Raw genomic sequence first — 19849 nt, 5'->3', positions numbered from 1 at the left:
TCTGGAAGTCCTTTCGACTTCCAAAATGTTTGGAAACCAAGGCGCGGCTTCCAATTGGCTGCAGGAAGTTCCAATTAGCTGCAGGAAGTTGGATGTTCAGGTTCCAAAGAACATTCACAAACTGGAACACTTACTTCCGGGTTTGCGGCGTTTGGAAGCCAAAACGTTTGACTCGCAAGGCGTTCACAAACCAAGTTACGACTGTACATCATAAAAGCATCTTTGGGACAAAGGAAAAGTGGGGAGGATTGGGGAGGCCCAGGGCAATCCAGGTTCAAATTCCTGCTCATCCTGAAAGCAAATTTGGTGATGTTGGGCCAGATTCTCACTTTCAATCCAGCCTACCCCATAGGGTTGTTGAAATGATAAAACAGGAGGTAGGCCATGAACAGTACTCTGTGCTCCATAGAGGGAGGACAGGAGAAAAATATAACTACATAAATGAATGAAGATGGATGGAGAAATACAGAGAGGAAGCTGACTAAGGCGCATCCACACTCCTGCTTGTCCCATGCCTCGAAAGCTTGGGTCCAAGTAGTTCTCCAATGTGCTTTATAGGCATGGATCTGAGCAGTTTTCTGTTTGCCCTGCTGCTTTCCTGGGAAAGCCTTCTCTTTAGCGCAGAATCAGAGCAAATGTCAAGCAGTAAAGGGTGGTTTTTCCCGGGGGGGGGGGGGGAATGCGACACAACAAGCAGAAGTCTGGATGAGCCCAGAGGTCACTGCCAGGCAGGGGATGGTGATGATTTGCAATAATTTAACATGCAACATTAAAAATGGCTTAAGAGCCATTCACATATTGCAAGGGGGATGTTGACAACAGTTTATTTGTTTTTAACTGAGGGCCTCAGGATATCCATGCACATGCATGATGATTTGCGCTTGTGCTGCTATCAGGGTTGGTCGTACGCAATCGTGCTTTCAACACTGGTTGTGCCCCCAAGGTTTTGGGGTGATCATACGGCTTCCTTTCCAAGCAGTGCCTATCCCACAACTTCCTAGTGAAATACCGTAACTTTTTACACCACAAATGTTCTGGTTTGCTTTCCTTCCGCTTATTGTTGCACCATAGCCCTTTTGGACAGCAATAATAAATTCACCACAAATGCACTATTGTTGTGTCAAGACTGTGTTGCAGAATGTATCCACAGTAAAACGCCAGCCTCAAGGGTCCCTTGCTTGATTTCTCCTGGAAAGGGTAAATTCAGATTAAATTTCCAACAATGCCCTGCAGATGCTGTTTTAAAAAAATTGTTGCACAGATGAGGAGCACCCATGATAGATACCTATCTGGAAGCACTCAGAGAGAAAGGGGGTTGGAAGTGATTGGTTAAGCCCAAAACAGCACATGGAATAACAATATTTAAAACAGTTGCTATATTGCAGGTTGGTGGGTGGACCTTGGCTTTGAAGCCTGACACTTAGTTTTCTGTGTCTGTTCCTCAGAACTGGGGTTGGGGGGTCCTCATAAGCTTGTCAACAGTTCCTTGTTAAGGGCAAACAAGGGCCACATTCACACCATACATTTAAAGTGCTTTGATACAGCTTTAAATAGCCATGGCTTCGCTCAAAGCATTCTGGGAGCCATCGTCAGTTAAGGGTACTGAGAGCTGTCCCCCTCCCAAAGAGACCATACCCAGAGTGGTTTAACAATCCATCTTCACAGAGGATTCTGGGAATTGTAGCTCTGCGAGAGGAATAGAGGCCCTCCTAGCAGCTCTCGGAACCCTTAACAAACTACAGCTCCCACAATTCTTTGGGGGAAGCAGCGCCCTAGGTTCCTCCCTATCCAAGGTCACTCTCTTACCTTGGACTCTGCTTTGAGATGCAAGGCTTTCTGGCTGGAGATACCATCCTCTTCTCTTCAGGAGTGACTCAGTTTCCCACTTCCCTGCGTTCCTTCCTCCTTTGAGGAGGAAGGGCTGAAACCGCCCTAAAAATAAGCAGATGCCAGCGACTGTTCCGGAGCCAACTGCGCTCTGCATTGCCAGAAAACACCACTCCGATTCCAAGCTCTCAGCATGGTTCCCACAGTCATTTTTCATCTTCCAGAGTCCACAAGGGCCCTCCCCAAAGCCAGCAGGTTGCTGTGCCTCGTTATTATCCTAATTACCTTGCATCACAGGAGGGTACAGCCTTTTTATGAAACATGCTGTTTGGCTGCAGCTCAGCCCTGATGGTTTTAATTCACATCCGTAAGCAAAGGAGCAGCTTCCAGAGGAGTGGAAGACGATGCATTAAGGCTCCTCCTGACTTGCTTGTGCAAAGACTACACCGTGGTTAGATGCCAGGTACTTCCAGAGAAATTGTTTGTCGATCATCCACCCTGATTTGTTTGCGGGGAGGTTGGAGACTGTGTTGGCTCCTTAACGAGCATCCTTTCTGTGTGGAGGTGTGACACCCTTGCATCACAGGAAGTGTCAGTCACTTTCCAGCACATCTTCCCATCACTTTCCTTCTTGCACAACCCAAAGCGGGTTTGTTATGCAGGACCTCCCAATCGACTTCTCTCGCCCTTTTAAGAATGGCTGCTAGCCAAGGTGACTCTTCTACACCCACAGTAAGCCTCTAAACGCCAGCTTCTGAGATGCATGGGTGTGGAGACTGCACTTGAGCTCAGGCCCAGCATCTCGGCTTCCCATAGGCATCTGGCTGGCCGCTGTGAGGTTAGATGGGCCTTTGGCATAGCTGTCAACTTACAGATTTGAAAATAAGGGACCAGCAGCCTCGAAAATAAGGATCGGCAGCCAAAATAAGGGATTTTAGTCAACCAGCCGAAATACGAAGTTAAAAGGGACCAGATAATTTTGGAGAGCAGCGTCGGCTTTTGGCCCTTCATTTCCAGAGGTTGCTGCTCAAGACACCAGCTGATGAAACACTGCGAAATAACTACAAGCAGCAACCACTTTTTGCACAAAATGAAGTCCAAGCTACGAAGATGCTGCTGCAGTTCTGTATCTTTTCTCTCGTGCTCCAGCTGCAGCTCTCAGTTCCATCAGGCGGGGTGGGAGAAAGAGGGGGGGAAATAGCGCCCGAAGTTAACCCGCAGATCAGACCTTCTATGCTAGTCTACCACTACAAATATATGGGAGAAGCACTTGCGGTCCTTCCTCCGCTCTCCCCCTCTATGGTTAGCCCTTGGAACACCTGCCCGCGCCTCTACCTCTGCCTCCACCTCCTCCTCCTCTCTCTGAACTGCTTTCTCTGTGGTTGCCCTCGCTCTCCTCTCAAGGCTCCTCAGCAATTCATAGGCCACGCCAGGCTGCCCATCTCATCCGGGTCCTTTGGTGGCACAGCCACAGTACGGCCCAGTGGGAGCGGCGGCAGCAGGCAGAGGGGAGATCCCAGGCAGAGACGCTCAGTTTGGTGGCTGCGAGGAGGATGGCGGCGGAAGGGCCCGAGGCTCCCACCAGTCCCGGCAGGGAGGGGCTCCCAGGGGCCGAGGCTGGTGAGAGGAGGCCAGAGGGGGGTGGGCCGGGCAACCAAGCAACACAGTTGGAGCCTCCCTCCTCCCTGGCCGACAGGGAGAGAGGGAGAAGAGCTGCTTCCTTTGAAACCCAGGAAATTTAAGGGACATCATCAATAAGGGACAGCAGTGGGATAAAGGAGTTTCCCGCCAAATAAGGGACGGTTGACAGCTATGGCCTTTGGTTTGATCCAGCAGAACTCTCTATATGTCCTATTGCTGGGGTGGAGAACCTCACGCCCAGGGTGTGTGTGGAATGCAACCTGCCATGTCTCTCTTTCTGGCCCTTGGGTCTCTCTCCCCACCATCATTCTTCTCTCCTAGCCAGCTAGAAAGGATCCCAAGTGACAAGGCAGGGAAAGAGCTCCGCCAGAGATTTAGGAGAGTCCTTGTGCACTTTGGGTTTTGAAAATCCAAAAACATGTCCTTTGAGTGGGAGTGGAGGAGAGAAACATCATTTAATAAAATAGGACTATAGGAAGCTGCTTCATATTGAGTCAAATTACTGATTCATCTAGCTTAGTATGTTGGAATAGCTCAACCAGTAGAGCATGAGACTCTTAATCTCAGCATCGTGGGTTCAAGCCCCATGTTGGGCAGAAGATTCCTGCACTGCAGACGGTTGGAACAGATGACCCTCGTGGTCCCTTCCAACTCTGCAGTTCTGTAACTTGGTGATTCTGCAGCAGCTGTCTGGAATCTCAGACAAGATTCTCTCCCAGGCCTCCCGAGAAATGGCAAGGACTGAACCTGAGACCTTCTGCATGCAAAGCAGATGCTAAACAGGAGGGAGGTGTGCGTTTGTAACTGTAGGTGAGCCTATTTTGAAATTAATACTTCCGAAGGTCTTTGGCAAAAGCTGGCATCGGATCCCATGGGAACACATCCTTCTCTTGGCTTGCTAACATAACACAAACAAGTCGTAATTATTTTCTACTGCCAAATGTTAGTAGGGATGGTGCAGACCTCTGTGTGTGTGTGTGCGCGTGCATGCACACACACGCACATGTTTAAGAAATTTAAGGGCTGCAGCTCAGTGACTGAGCATCCACTTTGCATGCAAAATTCAGTTCCTGGCATCTCCAGGTGGAGCTGGGAAAGTCACTTACCTGAAGCCCTAGATAACTGCTGTCAGTCAGAGCCATAGAAAACACTGAGTTAGATGAGTCAATGGTTTGTCTCCTGGTATAAGCAACCTCCTGTGTTCCACACACACCCCGGTCTCTCTATGTGTGCGTGCGCGCACACACACTTATATCTTACCTCATACACACAAACACTTTCAGAACTAATTTCTTGGGCTGGCGTCTCCATCAGGTTTCGCTTGCCATAATATATATGCATAATTCCTTAGGCTCGCTGTCACTCTGGCGAAACTGGTTTTGCAGGGTTTTGGAGCTGCAAAATTAAAAACTAACGCAACCCGTTTAATAAGAGGCAAAAGTACACACTGCCACCAGTGATCCTTCTTTCAAGTGGCCTTCAGTTCTCGGGGTGGGGGGGGGAGGTTGAAGCCTCTCCAAAAACGGGACTTGATGGCAAGCAACGCTGCACTCAGAATGGCCCTCTCTGACAACTTGAAGGGTTTTTTAAATCAAGATCTAAATCTCTTAATTGTTGGCAATATTGAACAGTGGGTGCTTCTAGATGTGGATGACACAATCACTGCTGTTCTGCTTTTGCCCTGTGGAATAGCAGCTTTCCAGATTTCTAATAATCCGGAGTTAAGCAAACCGTCCTTTCCATAGTATAGAAGTATCCAACAGAAATCATGAGAATGATTGTGAACCTGGAAAAGGTAATATTTTGTCTTCTCAACCTATAGGATTTGGTTTTTGTTGAGGTGTCCCTTAACACAACCACGTTTGAGACTTGTGTTTGTGAGCCTGCATGGATGTCCCTCATGCAGGCAGTGAGAAGATGAGACTCTTAAAAATCAAATGCCCACTCTAGCCAAGAAAGGGCATTGCATGTGAACAGTAGGTATGGGAACTGCCTCTCCAAAAACACCTGATTTCGACATTGTGTGTTTTGTTTATCGTTTATTTAGTTCATAAAATTTCCATACCTCTTGATCGTAAAAAAAAGAATAAAACGACAAAATTATCAGTAAAAACAGCTACTTAAAATATCCCCCCCCAAAAAAAAAAAACAACAACAATGAGCTAAAAAAGAAGATGATTAAAATACACTTCGACATTCTACATATCTGGGTAGCCTTGCCTAAGCAAACAGGGTCTTAGCAGGCACTGAAAAGAGTATAATGAAGGCTGCTGGCTGATGTCAATAGGCAGGGATGCTGCCACAGGAAAAGGTCAATTTCTTACAAATATTTTGTGGCATCTGTAATCGAAGCAGTCAAGCAGGCATACAATATGTGGGGTAAGACGGTTCGCAGGTAAACTGGTCCCAGGTTGTTAAGGGCTTTATATACCAATAGTAACTCTTTGAACATGGTCCAGCAGCAAATTGGTAACTACTACAGGCCTCTAAAGAAAGGTGTCCTCTGTTGACCGGGGTCTTAATCTTTTGCCGCAGCATTCTGCACTAACTGCAGCTTCCGGATCAAGCACAAGGAAAGCACAAGGAAAGCTGCACATTGCAGTAATCCAGTCTTGGCATGGCATATAGACAGTAGGGGAGCAGTGCTTCAGTGCCACCTCCTTCCAGGCAGATAAAGGAGCCCCAGTAGCCGACAAGCACCTATTCCCATGTATGCAACCAACTTTCAAAGACTGGCCCGATCCTTTCTTGAAGGCCCACCCAGACAGCCGCCATTATGGTCAAACCATCCATGCCAGCCACCAGGCAGAAGCAGCCACCATCAGTAGCATCTGTGGGCCAGAAAGCTCTCTGGCATGGTTGCAGAAGGACGTTTTGCAACACTCAACAAAGGAATCCAGCCCCATCAGTTTGGAATAGATATCCTCGTAGCTGCTGCACATGGTCTCGGTGGCGCAGCCTTTCTGAAGGGTCACAGTTCTGTTCTCTGGGAAAGAAGGAAGACAGGTTTTTTTGATTTTTCAAGGGCCACATTCCCTTCTGGGCAATCTTCTGAGGGCCGCATGGCAGCAGTGGGTGGAGCCAGAGGGGAAAGTGGGCGGGGCAACTAATGGAAGCTTCACCTTGTAGTGTAGGCTAGTTTCTACCCACACTTAAACAACCCTCTCCATTATCGAAGTTCAAGGACAGGCAAAAAAAGAGAGAGACGTGGCCTATGGAGAGTTCTGTAGAGCATGAACTCTTTACCTCAGGGTTGTGGGTTTGATTCCCACAAGGAGAAAGATTTCTGCATTGCGGCGGGGTTGACCCTTGTGGTCCCTTCCATCTCTACAATTCTATGATTCTATGAAGGCCAAATAGAGATACAGTCGTACCTTGGAAGTCGAACGGAATCCGTTCTGGAAGTCAGTTCGAATTCCAAATCATTCAAATACCAAAGTGCAGCTTCTGAATCTTCTGCAGCCAATCGGAAGCCTCGGAAGCCCCGACGGATGTTTGGCTTCCAAAAATCAGTGCTTTTTTCTGGGGGGATGCGGGGGGACGCATCCCCCTAAACATTTTGTGAATCTAACTTTGGCCTCATTGAGGGGCAGTCTTTCTTTCTTTCTTTTTTAAATGCTTTATTGAAATTAAAAAGAAAAAAACGAACAAAAATTCATCCAAAAAGTAAAGACAGTAATATATGTTATATCAGATCTCGATAAATTCTTCTTACATCTATAACTTAAGAAGTATTTCAATATGAGTAGGAAAAGGAGAGTACCCCCAAACATTTTTTTAGAAAAAAAGCACTGCCAAAAATAGTTCGCAAGCCAGAACAGTCACTTCGGGTTTGCGACGTTTGGGAGCCAAAACATTCAGGAACTAAGCTGTCTGAAAACCAGATGGCTCCCCACTCCTAAATTGGAGATTTTTAGAGCAGCGTAAAACCTGCATCACATTCCACCTATGGACACTAGAGGGCGAAATGGTCCTCTTAGACTAAGACATATCCTACAAGTAAAGAATGAGTGAGAAATTGAGGGGCCCTCCAAGAAACGATGTTTTATTGCAGGTGTATTCTGCAACATGTTCTCAACACAAGGATGGTGCATCTGTGGTGGATTTGCTCTATGATGCCTCCCCAATGCTGCCACATCCTTGCCGTCCGGAGGGGCTTTAAAACTCAACCAAAGCAGGACAAAAATAAACCAGAACATTTGTGTCATACGGTAAATAGTTACGGAGATAGGCACTCATTGGAAGTGAAGCAATGTGGTTTCCCCAAAACAGATGCAATGCTCGATCTTTTGAAAATGGGATAGCGTGTGCAAACGCCTTGATAGCATCAGGAGCACAAATCAATACGGAGGTGCAATTAAAAGGGGCCATGAAATTGATCAGAATCTGCATGCTTCACTGTGGGAGGCTTATCTGGGATCAGGGCGACCTAAACCCTTTGCTTTGGTGCCTTCTACACTTCTGATGTTGGAGAGCCACACCTAATCCATTCAAAAAGGAAGACTCCAGAATGTTTGTTTACCCACACTTTTATAACACTTTAACTGTCAAGGTTTCCCCCTCGCCCGCTGAGAATCCAGGGAACTGTAGTTTGTTAAGGGTACTGAGAATTGTTAGGAGACCCCCCTCCTACCACCCTCACAGGACTACAATTCCCAGAGTGGCCCAAGTAAAAGTGTTGGTTGTTAAAACCACTTTTAAATCCATGGCATGGGTGGTACAAAAGCAAGAATCTCCTGTCCTCAAAGGAACCCGGCTCCTTGTGTCTCTGCATGAATAACCAACTTCAGATGTTGATAAAAGAAGGGACACCAAGAACAGTGACTCACACAGAGAAGCGATGGGGCACCTCACCTGAGAACAGGTCACTTGGCTGCATCCTCTCTGTCAGGAATTATTTCCTACCTGACGGAGAGGTGTTGCAGAATTAATTGCTCCTGGCACAGTGGTACCTCGGTTTTCGAATGTAATCCATTCCTGAAGACCGCTTGACTTCCAAAGCATTTGAAAACTGAGGCACAAAGGGCATTCTGCAAATTCAATGGAGAAAAAATGCTCAGCAGAAGCCGTTCAACTTCTGAGGCATGTTCGAAAACGGAAGCATTTACTTCTGGGTTTTCAGGTTTTCGGCGTTCAAAACCGAAACGTTCAGCTTCCAAGACGATCAAAAACCAAGGTACCACTGTAGATACTGATTGGGATGGATCAAAGCCGGAACAAAGATGTAACAAATAACCTCCTCTGTGTATGGAGACTCTCCTTGTTTAAGGTAATTTCACATGGCCCTCAAGCAGTGTATCCCAAAGGGTGGATTCCTGTAGCAGCAGTTTTTCTGATCCATGCTTCTCTCTAACACTTTGAGATAAGGAGTTGTGCCCTCTTTAGCATCTGATCAGGCCAACAGGCATGCTTCCCAGTCCTCTGTATACGCACCCTTGCCGCTTTCTTACCTCTGTCGATGACACGTACGCACTGATCCATGACTCCTGTGCAATTTAAAACTTGCAGTCTGTCCTGAGCGCACTCCCCATGCCCAGACTCCTGGCAGGTATAGCATTGCAGCCCATTGGGCTGTCCAGAAGTTATGACTGTAGAGTAAAAAAAAGTGTGGGGGCTTTAGTGATGATGATCTATTCAATTTCTTAAGTCACCTTTCTCCAAAATGCCTCAAGGCGTCTTACAGAAATGATGGGTTTTATGCAATGCTGCACCAGCAGGGTTCTGCTGGCCCTCTCCTCTGTGCTGGGCTCAACACTCAGACTCCCCCTGCCCGATGATGCAACATCATACACATGAAGTCACAGAAGTGTAAAGTTGAAAAGGACCCCACGGGTCACCCAGTCCAACCCCCTGCAGTGCAGGAATCTCATCTAAAGCATCCCTTACAGAAATAGTGCATGCAATGCGCACCAGTGTGTGACATGCACTGGACCCCCTCAATCTTGGGCACAAGACAGCACCTCTATCTTCTGAAAAATGAAGAAGAAGAAGAGTTTGGATTTGATATCCCGCTTTATCACTACCCGAAGGAGTCTCAAAGCGGCTAACATTCTCCTTTCCCTTCCTCCCCCACAACAAACACTCTGTGAGGTGAGTGGGGCTGAGAGACTTCAGAGAAGTGTGACTGGCCCAAGGTCACCCAGCAGCTGCATGTGGAGGAGCAGGGAAGAGAACCCGGTTCCCCAGATTACGAATCTACCGCTCTTAACCACTACACCACACTGGCTCTCATGAGTACAATTGTTACCTAAATTAAACATTCTGTGGATTTCCTATTTTTCAAAATATTAATTTGGAAGAGGTGCGACGACTCTCCTGCAGCTCTCCTGTTCATTCCCATGGGGCTTGCGCTGGGGGGGACTTCCCTTCAGACAGTGTCCTAGATTGTTATTAATTGGCATACAGGCAGAATCCTACACCCAGGCAGTACCTACCTGGCAGAAGGTTATCAAAGCACGACGATTGTCATTTACCTGGGAAGTTCCTGTTGTTGCAGTTGGAACTGCTGCAGACCTTTTGCTCAACAAAGGCAAAATCTCTCCCGATCTGGTATGCCACAAATGTGTCCTTAAAGGAACTGCCTCCACATCCCTTTATGATGGGTTCTGTTTCTTCACCTTGGAGAAGCAATCATCAGGTGATGTCCACAAACAACAGGACCATTTTTGGATATAAGAAATGCAGCTAGTAGATTGTCTCCACTTTTAACTCCATTGGCGCTGTGGGTTAAACCACAGAGCCTAGGACTTGCCGATCAGAAAGTCGGCAGTTTGAATCCCAGCGACAGGGTGAGCTCCCATTGCTCGGTCCCTGCTCCTGCCAACCTAGCAGTTTGAAAGCACGTCAAAGTGCAAGCAGATAAATAGGTACCGCTCCAGAGGGAAGGTAAATGGCGTTTCCGTGCGCTGCTCTGGTTCACCAGAAGCAGCTTAGTCATGCTGGCCACATGACCCAGAAGCTGTACGTCTGCTCCCTTGGCCAATAAAACAAGATGAGCGCCACAACCCCAGAGTCGGCCACGACTGGACCTAATGGTCAGGGGTCCCTTTACCTTTATTATCTCACTAAATACATATTACAGCATCTCCATATACTATGTATGTTTAAATTTGCATGGTGGGTGATATTTTGCTGGTCCGTGGAACAGCTTCCACAGTATCCACTGCCCTTTAGCATTGAGGCACTGTTCCTTTTTTGCAATTAGCTGGAAATGCAATTAAAACAGATTTCACAGAGAACTTAATATAGTTCTATATTATCCAGCAACGCCAATGGGCAAGATCCATCTATGGCTACTCAAAAGTAAGCCCCTTTCAGCAAAGGTCTCTTGTAATTTGAAGTTTCCACTTAGCTGGCTCCACTCATTTCATTGCATGGATATGGGATAGTGGTGCATTGCCCCTTAATTGCCCCATATTTGTCAGTTTCCGTTCCCCACTGTAGTGGAGAAGAGTAGCAAATTATTTGCTTCCTGTTTTTTTTTTTCCTTTCTTTTATGGCTAAATAGCTCTCTTTCACTATAAAAGGAGTATAAAAATATGCAAGGAAATTAGTAATTAAACTACTGACCCACCAAGCAGGAAACAGAAGCCCTCTAACAAGGGGCAATTTATCATGAATCCAGCAGGAAGAAGTAAAATGGTGAGAACAAAAAAAACCAAAGCATTTAATTAAAGGAACAGTTGCCTCTAAAGGTTTTCGTAGGGCTTTGCCTGTCCAGCCTAGAAAGACCAGCTCTGCAATTGCATTTTATTGCAAAACACACACAGTCTTAAAAACATAGGAGAGCAACTCAGAAATATGTTTTTCCAACACCACGTGCATCATTTGCAGTGGTGATTACGCCCCATTTTGCGGTTGCAGAGGTTTCCCTGCACCTATTGGCTAGTGACCATCACATCCTTAGCGATGCTTTAGTCTCTCCTATCCCTGTGCGCTTTGAATGCTTTGGTACCCACTTGGCAATACCTGGCAGGAGGTGCTGGGAGATCTGCACGCACTGGTCTTCACTCCCATAGCATGGCTCTGTGGGCGCATTGAGGCCACATTCAGCTGCGCTCCCGATGCAGGTTTGACACTGCACACCATTTTTTGATCCGTTTCTGTGAACTGTTGGAAGCAACAGTGAGCAGCAGGGGGAAGAGAAAGAGATCATCAGTTTCCAGTCCATTTCGCCACCTGAGGCAAAATGGAAATTGCTGCCTGCCACCCCCCTCTCACCCATATGCCCACCATTTCTGCTGCCTCCTCCCAGCTCTCAGCAAACTTGGCAAAAGCAAGAGCACTCCTCAGAGCATTGCCATTCAGCTCCTCCCCACCCCAGGGAGGGGTCACCTGATCAGCAACATGGCATGCAGGAACACCCTGGCTGTCACCAAACTCAGCAGGAGCCAGGGTGCTCCTCAAAGCATTCCACCTGGGGAAGATAAGCAGCAACACTGTGCGCTGTAACACCTCCCTCTTGGCAGCAGAAGAGGTGGGGCAGGCAGAATGCGACCTCTTGCACTTCTGCCACCTGAGGCGGACTCTTCACCCTACCTTATGGGCAGGCCGGCTCTGTCACATCCCCTAATTGGGGGATGTGTTTTCCCTCTGGCAGATGATGTGTGATGATGAAAGAATGGGCCTTTTCCGTAGTCTGTGGAATACTATCCCCATGAAGGCTTGCCTGGCACCAACACTGATAACTTTTCAGTGTTAACCTTTTTCTTTGCAGCAGATGGTGATTGGTTTATTGTTCCTTGGGGAGCTGTTCTGTGATGGCCAGACCTATGTTAGGGGGATGGAGGGGTTGGGTTGCAAGTTCTCCATTAATTTCAGCATGTCTACTCAGAGTAGGACTGGCTTTGGATACAACGCAATAGGTTTTGGCTTTCAATTGTTTTGTTTTTCATGTTCTGTATAGCTTGCTTTACTCTGTCACTTTGAGACACTTGTGCAAAGAGGAGAACATGCTGAAGAAGAAGAAGAAGAAGAAGAAGAAGAAGAAGAAGAAGAAGAAGAAGAAGAAGTTGTTTTATTATTAGGAATTCATTAAGGAAAACGTTCCATCAGCACAAGTATTCCAGGTTGCTCTGACATAACATTATTTCCTCTCCTGCCCCTGAATACTATTGTGCCCCCCACAGATTGCAAGCCAATTTCTAATATATATATATATATATATATATATATATATATATATATACACACACACACACTGTCTCTGCTTTTTAAAAAGCAGAGACATCACCTTGCCAACAAAGGTCCATATAGTTAAAGCCATGGTTTGCCCGGTAGTGATGCATGGAAGTGAGAGCTGGACCATAAAGAAGGCTGATTGCCGAAGAATTGATGCTTTTGAATTATGGTCTGGAGGAGACTCTTGAGAGTCCCATGGACTACAAGAAGATCAAACGTATCCATTCTGAAGGAAATCAGCCCTGAGTGCTCACTGGAAGGACAGATCCTGAAGCTGAGGCTCCAGTACTTTGGCCACCTCATGAGAAGAGAAGACTCCCTGGAAAAGAACCTGATGTTGGGAAAGATGGAGGGCACAAGGAGAAGGGAACGACAGAGGACGAGATGGTTGGACAATGTTCTTGAAGCTAGCAGCATGAGTTTGACCAAACTGTGGGAGGCAGTGGAAGACAGGAGTGCCTGGCGTGCTCTGGCCCATGGGGTCACGAAGAGTCGGGCACGACTAAACGACTAAACAACAACAATTTTAACTGTTGCTATATCTGTATTGTCCCTGTTATACCTAATTGCAAATTCAAATGTATCCCTATCATGTTTTATGACTTCCTTGTATGTGGGCTGGAACTGGTCTGTGACTGAAATAATAAATTCATTCATTCATTAGTTGAATAGGCTTATTATTATTATTTATTACTGGCAAAGCACTGAGGTGATGTTTTCATGAAAGTGTTTATCACTGCCCCCAACATAGCCTCACGGCTAAACTCAGATCACATCAACATGGGCATGTACCATTTCTGTACCACATACCATCACGTGTCAGGGGCTGGCATAGATCGAAGGAGCAACAAATCATTGACCAGCTTAAAGATCCCCTGTTCCCTTTATGATAACGGCGGCACAAATTTGAGTCGCCACAGCCCAGTTTCACCATTCCTGCATCCACTGCAAACAAAAGATCAAACAAAAGAGTTAACCCATTGCCAGCATAGGGCGCTATTGCAAGTGTCATATTAGATTTGCAAAGGATGTTATGCCTGGTCCAGGTCCAGTGTAAATAATTTTGTAAATAAACTCAAAGAAGAAGAAGAAGTGGGGCCTTGAAATTCCCCACTGCTGGTGAGCAGACTGGCAGGTGCACAGGTCCCCTGGTTAGTTTTCACCTCTATGGTGAGATGTACTTTAATTAAAGTACAGTGGTACCTCAGGTTACAGATGTTTCAGGTTACAGATACTTCAGGTTACAGACTCCACTAACTCAGAAATAGTACCTCGGGTTAAGAACTTTGCTTCAGGATGAGAACAGCAATTGTGAGGCAGTGGGAGGCCCCATTAGCTAAAGTGGTATCTCAGGTTCAGAACAGTTTCAGGTTAAGAACGGACCTCCAGAACGAATTAAGTTCTTAACCAGAGGTACCACTGTACAGAGATTTTTTACGTTATAGCAAGTATTTAAACTATGGGAAATGCTTGAATTATGGGACTAAGCTGTGTCAGCCAGAGGACCACATTCTCGGTAACCTTCCACAGGTCACATGCCAGCGGTGGATTGGGTGAGAGGCAAAAGTGAGTGCAGAAGGAAAGGCAAATTTCACCTTTGTACAGTAGGTAAGTTTCTGCATGCATTCACACACTCTTCGTTGTCCTTCACCCGAGGAAGCATTATCAGGGTCCAAGGACACATTCCAGCAAGGCAGACACACTCAAGCATAGTCTGGAAGGGCTGTAGCCTGAGAACAGTTGCAAGAGCCAAACAGAGAGAGTAGGAGAGTCACATTCACCCCCTGGGGCTGAGATTCCCTACTGCTGCTCTATAGCCTTCCATGACAGATGCTCAGAGGCCTGCTGCTTCCAACCCATCAATGATCCTGGAGCAATGCAGAGCATCTTGCCCAACCCCATTTCCTCACCAGACGTTGGCCAGCTGCTGCCTCTTGTTAAATTTTGAGGAATGTCCATAGAGAGGCATGAGCCCCAATCAAATGGTCGCTAATGCACTTCTGATCTCCTGCCACTGTCTGAATAACAGTGTCCACCTGTCCCTATTTTCCAGGGACAGTCCCAGATTTATAGAAGCCGTCCCGGTTTCCGATTTGGTACCCGAATGTCCCTCTTTTTCTTAGGATGTCCTTATTTTCATGGGAGGAATGTTGGAGGATATGGGGTTATGCAATCCCCAAGCCAAGAGCCAGTATGGTGTAGTGGTTAAGAGCAGTAGACTCGTAATCTGGTGAACCGGGTTCACTTCCCCGCTCCTCCACATGCAGCTGCTGGGTGAGCTTGGGCTAGTCACACTTCTCTGAAGTCTCTCAGCCCCACTCACCTCACAGAGTGTTTGTTGTGGGGGAGGAAGGGAAAGGAGAATGTTAGCCGCTTTGAGACTCCTTAGGGTAGTGATAAAGCAGGATATCAAATCCAAACTCTTCTATACAACCTTTAGAAGGCAGCCCTGTCTAGGGTAGGGTTTTTTTAATGTTTAACATTTTATTATTATGTTTATATATTGAAAGCTGCCCAGAGCACCTGGAGCAACCCAGTCAGGTGGGTGGGGTATAAATAATAAAATTATTATTATTATTATTATTATTATTATTATTATTATGGAATGGGACGTCCCTATTTTGATTGGAGGAATGTTGGAGGGTATGCACTTACAACCAGCGTAGTCCTTGGTCTCAATGAAGCAAGCGTCTTGAGACTGCTCACAAACCTCCACTTCGTTCTTTGCACACTTCCCGTTCTTGCTCAAGCACTTCTGGCATGTCAAGCTGTCGGCTGGAGAAAGACACAAAGATAGTGTATGCTTTTTCCATGCTACGGTTAACCTGCGCTGGGGATGCACAGGCCCTCTCAGAGGCCCAGAGAGGCCACTTCCAGCTTTTGAGATGCTAAGTCATAAGAACAGCTAGTAGTAGCTTGTTCATATAGTTAACCGATTTCATCGCGGAATAAGCTTGTGCCATCTGAACGGACATATTTCTCTTTATACTATATTTGCACCAGTCTGTCTTCACCCTGTTTTCATGGGCTGTCTCCCAAGGTTCTAAAAGTGGGGGAAGGAAGAGGGGCAGGAAGAAAAAGTAGGGGGGTCCATATCTGTATTAAGTGACTTGGAGAGGAAGAAAGGTCCCTGCGTGTGTGACAGTTGTAGTCTTCTGTGGACAGGGGGGAAAGCGAAGGGAGGAACTGGGGAAGAGGCAGGTGGAATTGGGTTAAAAGTGGCATTTGGAGGAATGGGATGTAAGGAGGAAGGGAGGACAGTTTCAGGGCTCTGGGTAAGAACTACTTGTCAGTTTCTTCCTCCTTAGTCTCAAATTCCTCTAAGAAATTCCTCTAAGGAAGAAGAAAGGTATGGGCAAAAGCTGGCTTAGTTGCCCCTGCCTGTCATTGCCTCTGACTCTTCCTGTATTGGGATCTAGCGCCACCTACTGTTGGGCTCCTTGCCTTCTGCCCTACCAGTCCAATGCAAACCAACCACCACTTCTGCTTCAACTAATGTTTCAACCCCGCCCCTCCGATCTTGGTGGGATCTGAGCTCAATGACGGCTTCAATCTTATGCACCATCTGAGAGTAAGCACTGTGAGTGCTGCCTCTGGAAAAGAAAAAGTAACATGCATATGATTGCATTGTAAAGTTAGCTATATGGTGGTCGAACAAATTTCCTGTGGCTTTTGCAAACTAAAGTTGAAAGCTCAAATTTTCTGGGGGGTGGGGAGAGCCGGAATAGAGGAGCCCTTAATAAAATCCAATGGCCCCTTTCTCCGGCCCACAAGTTTTAGCCATATTTATGACCCCCTCCTATAGCTGGTGACACAGGAAGTCCTATTGAGTTCAATGGGACATACTCTCATTTCAATGTATATAGGATTTCAGCCTAAGTGAGACAACACAAAGGGTAAGGGGGATGAAGCTATTCTGCCCCTTCCCCTGTAATCTAAGTACCACAAAAGTCCACTTCTAGAGGGCTAAAGAATTAATTGCAATATATTGTATAGCTGCATATCTTTCAAACATCTTAGTCCCCATCCACCTGAATTGTCCTCTATGCAAGCCTGGCTGAAGTTAGCAGGGGGAGCACCCAAGAGGTGCTCTCAATAGATCAACCCACTCAGTTCCCACATCACACAATGTGCACATACAGCCAGATGCACCTGAGACTTACCTGCACCAAGGCAGAATATGAAGATCACAAGGGACACCTGAAACTTCATGGCAGCAAACCTGAGGAGGAGCAAACCTGGCTTGCTTCAGAGGTGAGGGCTTGTCAGGGAGCTGACTTCAGAAATATAGAATGAAGCTTGGGCAAGGATGTGTTTGAAACCTTCAGAACAGGAGATGATGAAGGGAAGAACTGGAAAGAACAGGGGGAAACCGGCGCTTTAGGTCTTTTATTGTGGGAAGGAAGAGCGCTGCAAAAATGCACAGATGACTCTGTCCGTAAGCGAATGGTACAAATTTGCATTCAAGCACCGATTTATTGATTGCAATTATATCCTGCTCTTCCAATCCAAGGAGCCCAGGGTGGCAAACAGATAAACAATTTAAAAACAATGCAAAAAACATTTTAGAACAGTTGATGGCATTCTAAAAACAACTGCAGTTAAAAACATCTCAAAGCAGTTACAATTAAAAACATGCTTCCAATCAATGATCTCGAGGTTGCCAGGAATAGTGTTCTTCAGCCACCAAATGCCTGGGTAAACAGGACTGTTTTCAGATTCCTCCTGGAAGTTGGTAATAATGGAGACAGGTACACTGCACTAGGGGGGTCATTCCACAACTGAGGAACTACCACTGTAAAGGGCCTTTTAGATGCATAGATGCATCTGGGCAAATTAAGATGCTGGATTGCTGAGGTCTTGCCTATCTGCAGTGCCCCCAGACACTCTGTAAGCAAAATAAAACTTTCTAATTTTTACATTTTACAACAGGGAGGGTTCATGGAAATGACCCAAAGGGTCACCCTCTAACAGCACCCCTAACATGGAAATCCAGTTTCCCAGCTAATTTTCATCACCCTCCTTACAGAACTTGGGATGGAGAAAGTTCCCAGCAGTTGCTATCTCAAATAAGAGACGTTGAGCTAGCAACACCTGTCCGTGTCAGACTCAGGTGGTACCTGTTCACTTAAGACTTCGGGAAGAGGGAGAAATTGGATTCAGTTTGCATCTGAAGGCAAAACTAATCACACTCTGTGAAACAATATGCATTCCGAAAACCAACCACCCTTCCACATTTTAATTTTACAATGCGATTCTGCAAAAATGTACATGCTAAAGTGTATATTCACTAACGTGCTTCTTAGTGAAGCTAACATACTAAAATGCTGCTGGGTTTTCTAATTGCAGACTGTTAAGAGTGGGGAAATGGGAAACTGTAATTGGCCAATTTGCCATTCCCTCTTACAGTTTAAATTAAATGAAGATGATTTCTTCTAAATTTTATCCAGAACAGACCCATTGAAATTAAAGGGCTTAATATAATCATGCAAATTAATTTCAGTGGTCCGCTTTGAGTAAAACTTATCAGGATACCACCCAATGCTACCGAAAATGACTTAATCGCTGATCAGCTCCACCCCCACACTTACCAGTTGTGGTTGATTTTTGCAGAGGCACAAATGGATCTCCCTGCAGGTCAGTCTCATTACCTTGTGGTTCATATGCTGTTAAGTGCTTATCCCAAACCCATCTCTGTGCCTTATCTTCTGCCTCCCATCCACACAGGAGCCTGGCCATATGGCCCACACCCCTTCCTCCCCGTCATCAATGCCACTCCCGCACTTCCATGAATCGAGAACATTTATCATATCCAAATACGACCGAGTTCACTGCACCAAGTTGGAACATGTCATTTCTGAGGAACTGGATTGTTGTGACATGTGCCGCCACTTGGCCAACACACGAGGATTGGGAAGTCTGGGCAATCTTGAAAAACCTCATCAGAACAGTTTCTGTTTAGCAGCCACAGACCAACAGTCATTAATTATCCAACTCTCTTTCTAGCGGCCTTAAAATGTAAACCCAGGTCAGGGGCCCAGGGTGGCCCTCGTGGTGTTGCAGGATTACAGAAGTTGGCCGGCCCTTCCATTAGGCAGACTGAGGCAAAGACCTCAGGCGGTGGGGTGGACATGTAAAAGGGTATTGGGAAATGATCTATGATGAATTGAAAAAAATGTTTAAAAGTACTTTCCCAAAAAAGTACTTTGGGGATAATTCAGTCTGAAATCCCCAGGTGTCAAAAAAGGTTATTTATGTATGCAACAGCTGTGGCCTGTGTTTTGTTAGCCCCAAAATGGAAAACGAGCAAGGTCCCAACCAAAGAAGAATGGCTACTTAAGTTGACAGAATATGCACAACTTGCAGACTTAACATATAGAATAAGAGAACAAGAAGAACATGTGTTTAGAGAAGATTGGGAAACATTTATTGAATATATGGAAAATAATTGGGTATAGCTGAAAAAGCTGGTGGCATTAAGATAAATTAAACCGTGTAAATAAGTTTTGATGGATGCAATAATGGAAAACTGACTGGTATAGTGTTTGTAAAATATGCAAGGATTTAAGATATGTAAAATGAACCATGGAAAGAAAAGAAGCGATGCAATTGATAGCTTAAGGATGTAAAATGAGTATTTGAAATTGAAAAACAGAAAATTTAATCCAGAGGTGAGGCCCTCCACCTCCAGCTCCTCCCCTGCTCTAGGTAGGACCAATGGGGTCCTCAGAGCGAGGAAATCGGGGCAAGGTGGCCATATAAGTGCTTGTGTCACCATCAGTTTTTGCTCTAGCAGTTAATTGTGTCTAAAATTAGGGCCTCGTCAGTGCCGACGGTACTAAAGCAGAGGCAGAAGTAAAAGGTAAAGGTACCCCTGCCCGTATGGGCCAGTCTTGACAGACTCTAGGGTTGTGCGCTCATCTCACTCTAGAGGCTGGGAGCCAGCGCTGTCCGCAGACACTTCCGGGTCACATGGCCAGCGTGACGAAGCTGCTCTGGCGAACCAGCACCAGAACAGCACACGGAAACGCCATTTACCTTCCCGCTATAAAGCGGTACCTATTTATCTACTTGCACTTAAGCGTGCTTTCGAACTGCTAGGTGGGCAGGAGCTGGGACCGAATGACGGGAGCTCACCCCGCCGCGGGGATTCGAACCGCCGACCACGCAATCGGCAAGTCCTAGGCGCTGAGGTTTTACC

General features: G+C 46.3%; 2 protein-coding genes across 5 annotated transcripts in view; both read right to left on the bottom strand.

Annotated features, from left to right (window-relative positions):
• The window catches only part of LOC307221264 (urokinase plasminogen activator surface receptor-like), a 30313-nt gene extending 25718 nt beyond the window's left edge, over positions 1–4595 (bottom strand). Inside the window, exons 1-2 of one of the 3 annotated variants that reach the window (XM_079985678.1) lie at positions 3667–3839; positions 2113–2694 (exon numbers count right to left, since the gene is read on the bottom strand). The gene's annotated coding sequence lies outside the window, so the exon portion shown is untranslated. The other 2 variants (XM_079985681.1, XM_079985676.1) reach the window with 2 other exon arrangements.
• Positions 4596–5487: 892 nt separating this feature from the next.
• Positions 5488–18729, bottom strand: LOC307221283 (phospholipase A2 inhibitor NAI-like). 2 transcript variants are annotated; one of them, XM_079985710.1, is made up of 8 exons: positions 18240–18715; positions 16812–17000; positions 15304–15423; positions 13459–13593; positions 11437–11577; positions 9942–10085; positions 8919–9056; positions 5488–6454 (listed from the first exon to the last, which is right to left on the bottom strand). In XM_079985710.1, exons 2-8 carry the CDS (start codon positions 16858–16860, stop codon positions 6249–6251), a joined length of 933 nt encoding a protein of 310 aa, XP_079841836.1. In that variant the 5' UTR covers positions 16861–17000; positions 18240–18715; the 3' UTR covers positions 5488–6248. The 2 variants fall into 2 exon arrangements, with proteins under 2 accessions (XP_079841836.1, XP_079841837.1); XM_079985711.1 differs by lacking the exon at positions 13459–13593 and having other exon boundaries at positions 18240–18729.
• Between the last annotated feature and the right edge of the window lie 1120 nt (positions 18730–19849).

This window comes from Podarcis cretensis, assembly GCF_951804945.1.
Source record: "Podarcis cretensis genome assembly, chromosome: 8".
Taxonomy (NCBI): Eukaryota; Metazoa; Chordata; class Lepidosauria; order Squamata; family Lacertidae; genus Podarcis; species Podarcis cretensis.
Note: the sequence above shows the minus strand (reverse complement) of the source record. Positions and strands in the feature narration are given on the sequence as shown.

What these genes read in the sequence shown, in the direction of transcription:
- LOC307221283 (XM_079985710.1), bottom strand. Translation starts at nt 16,860, where the DNA reads ATGAAGTTTCAGGTGTCCCTTGTGATCTTCATATTCTGCCTTGGTGCA. An exon ending in GACCAAGGACTACGCTGGTT is followed by an intron (nt 13,594 to 15,303) that starts GTAAGTGCATAC and finishes TTTTGTTTGCAG; the next exon opens with TGGATGCAGGAATGGTGAAA. An exon ending in CCAGCCCCTGACACGTGATG is followed by an intron (nt 11,578 to 13,458) that starts GTATGTGGTACA and finishes TGCTTCCAACAG; the next exon opens with TTCACAGAAACGGATCAAAA.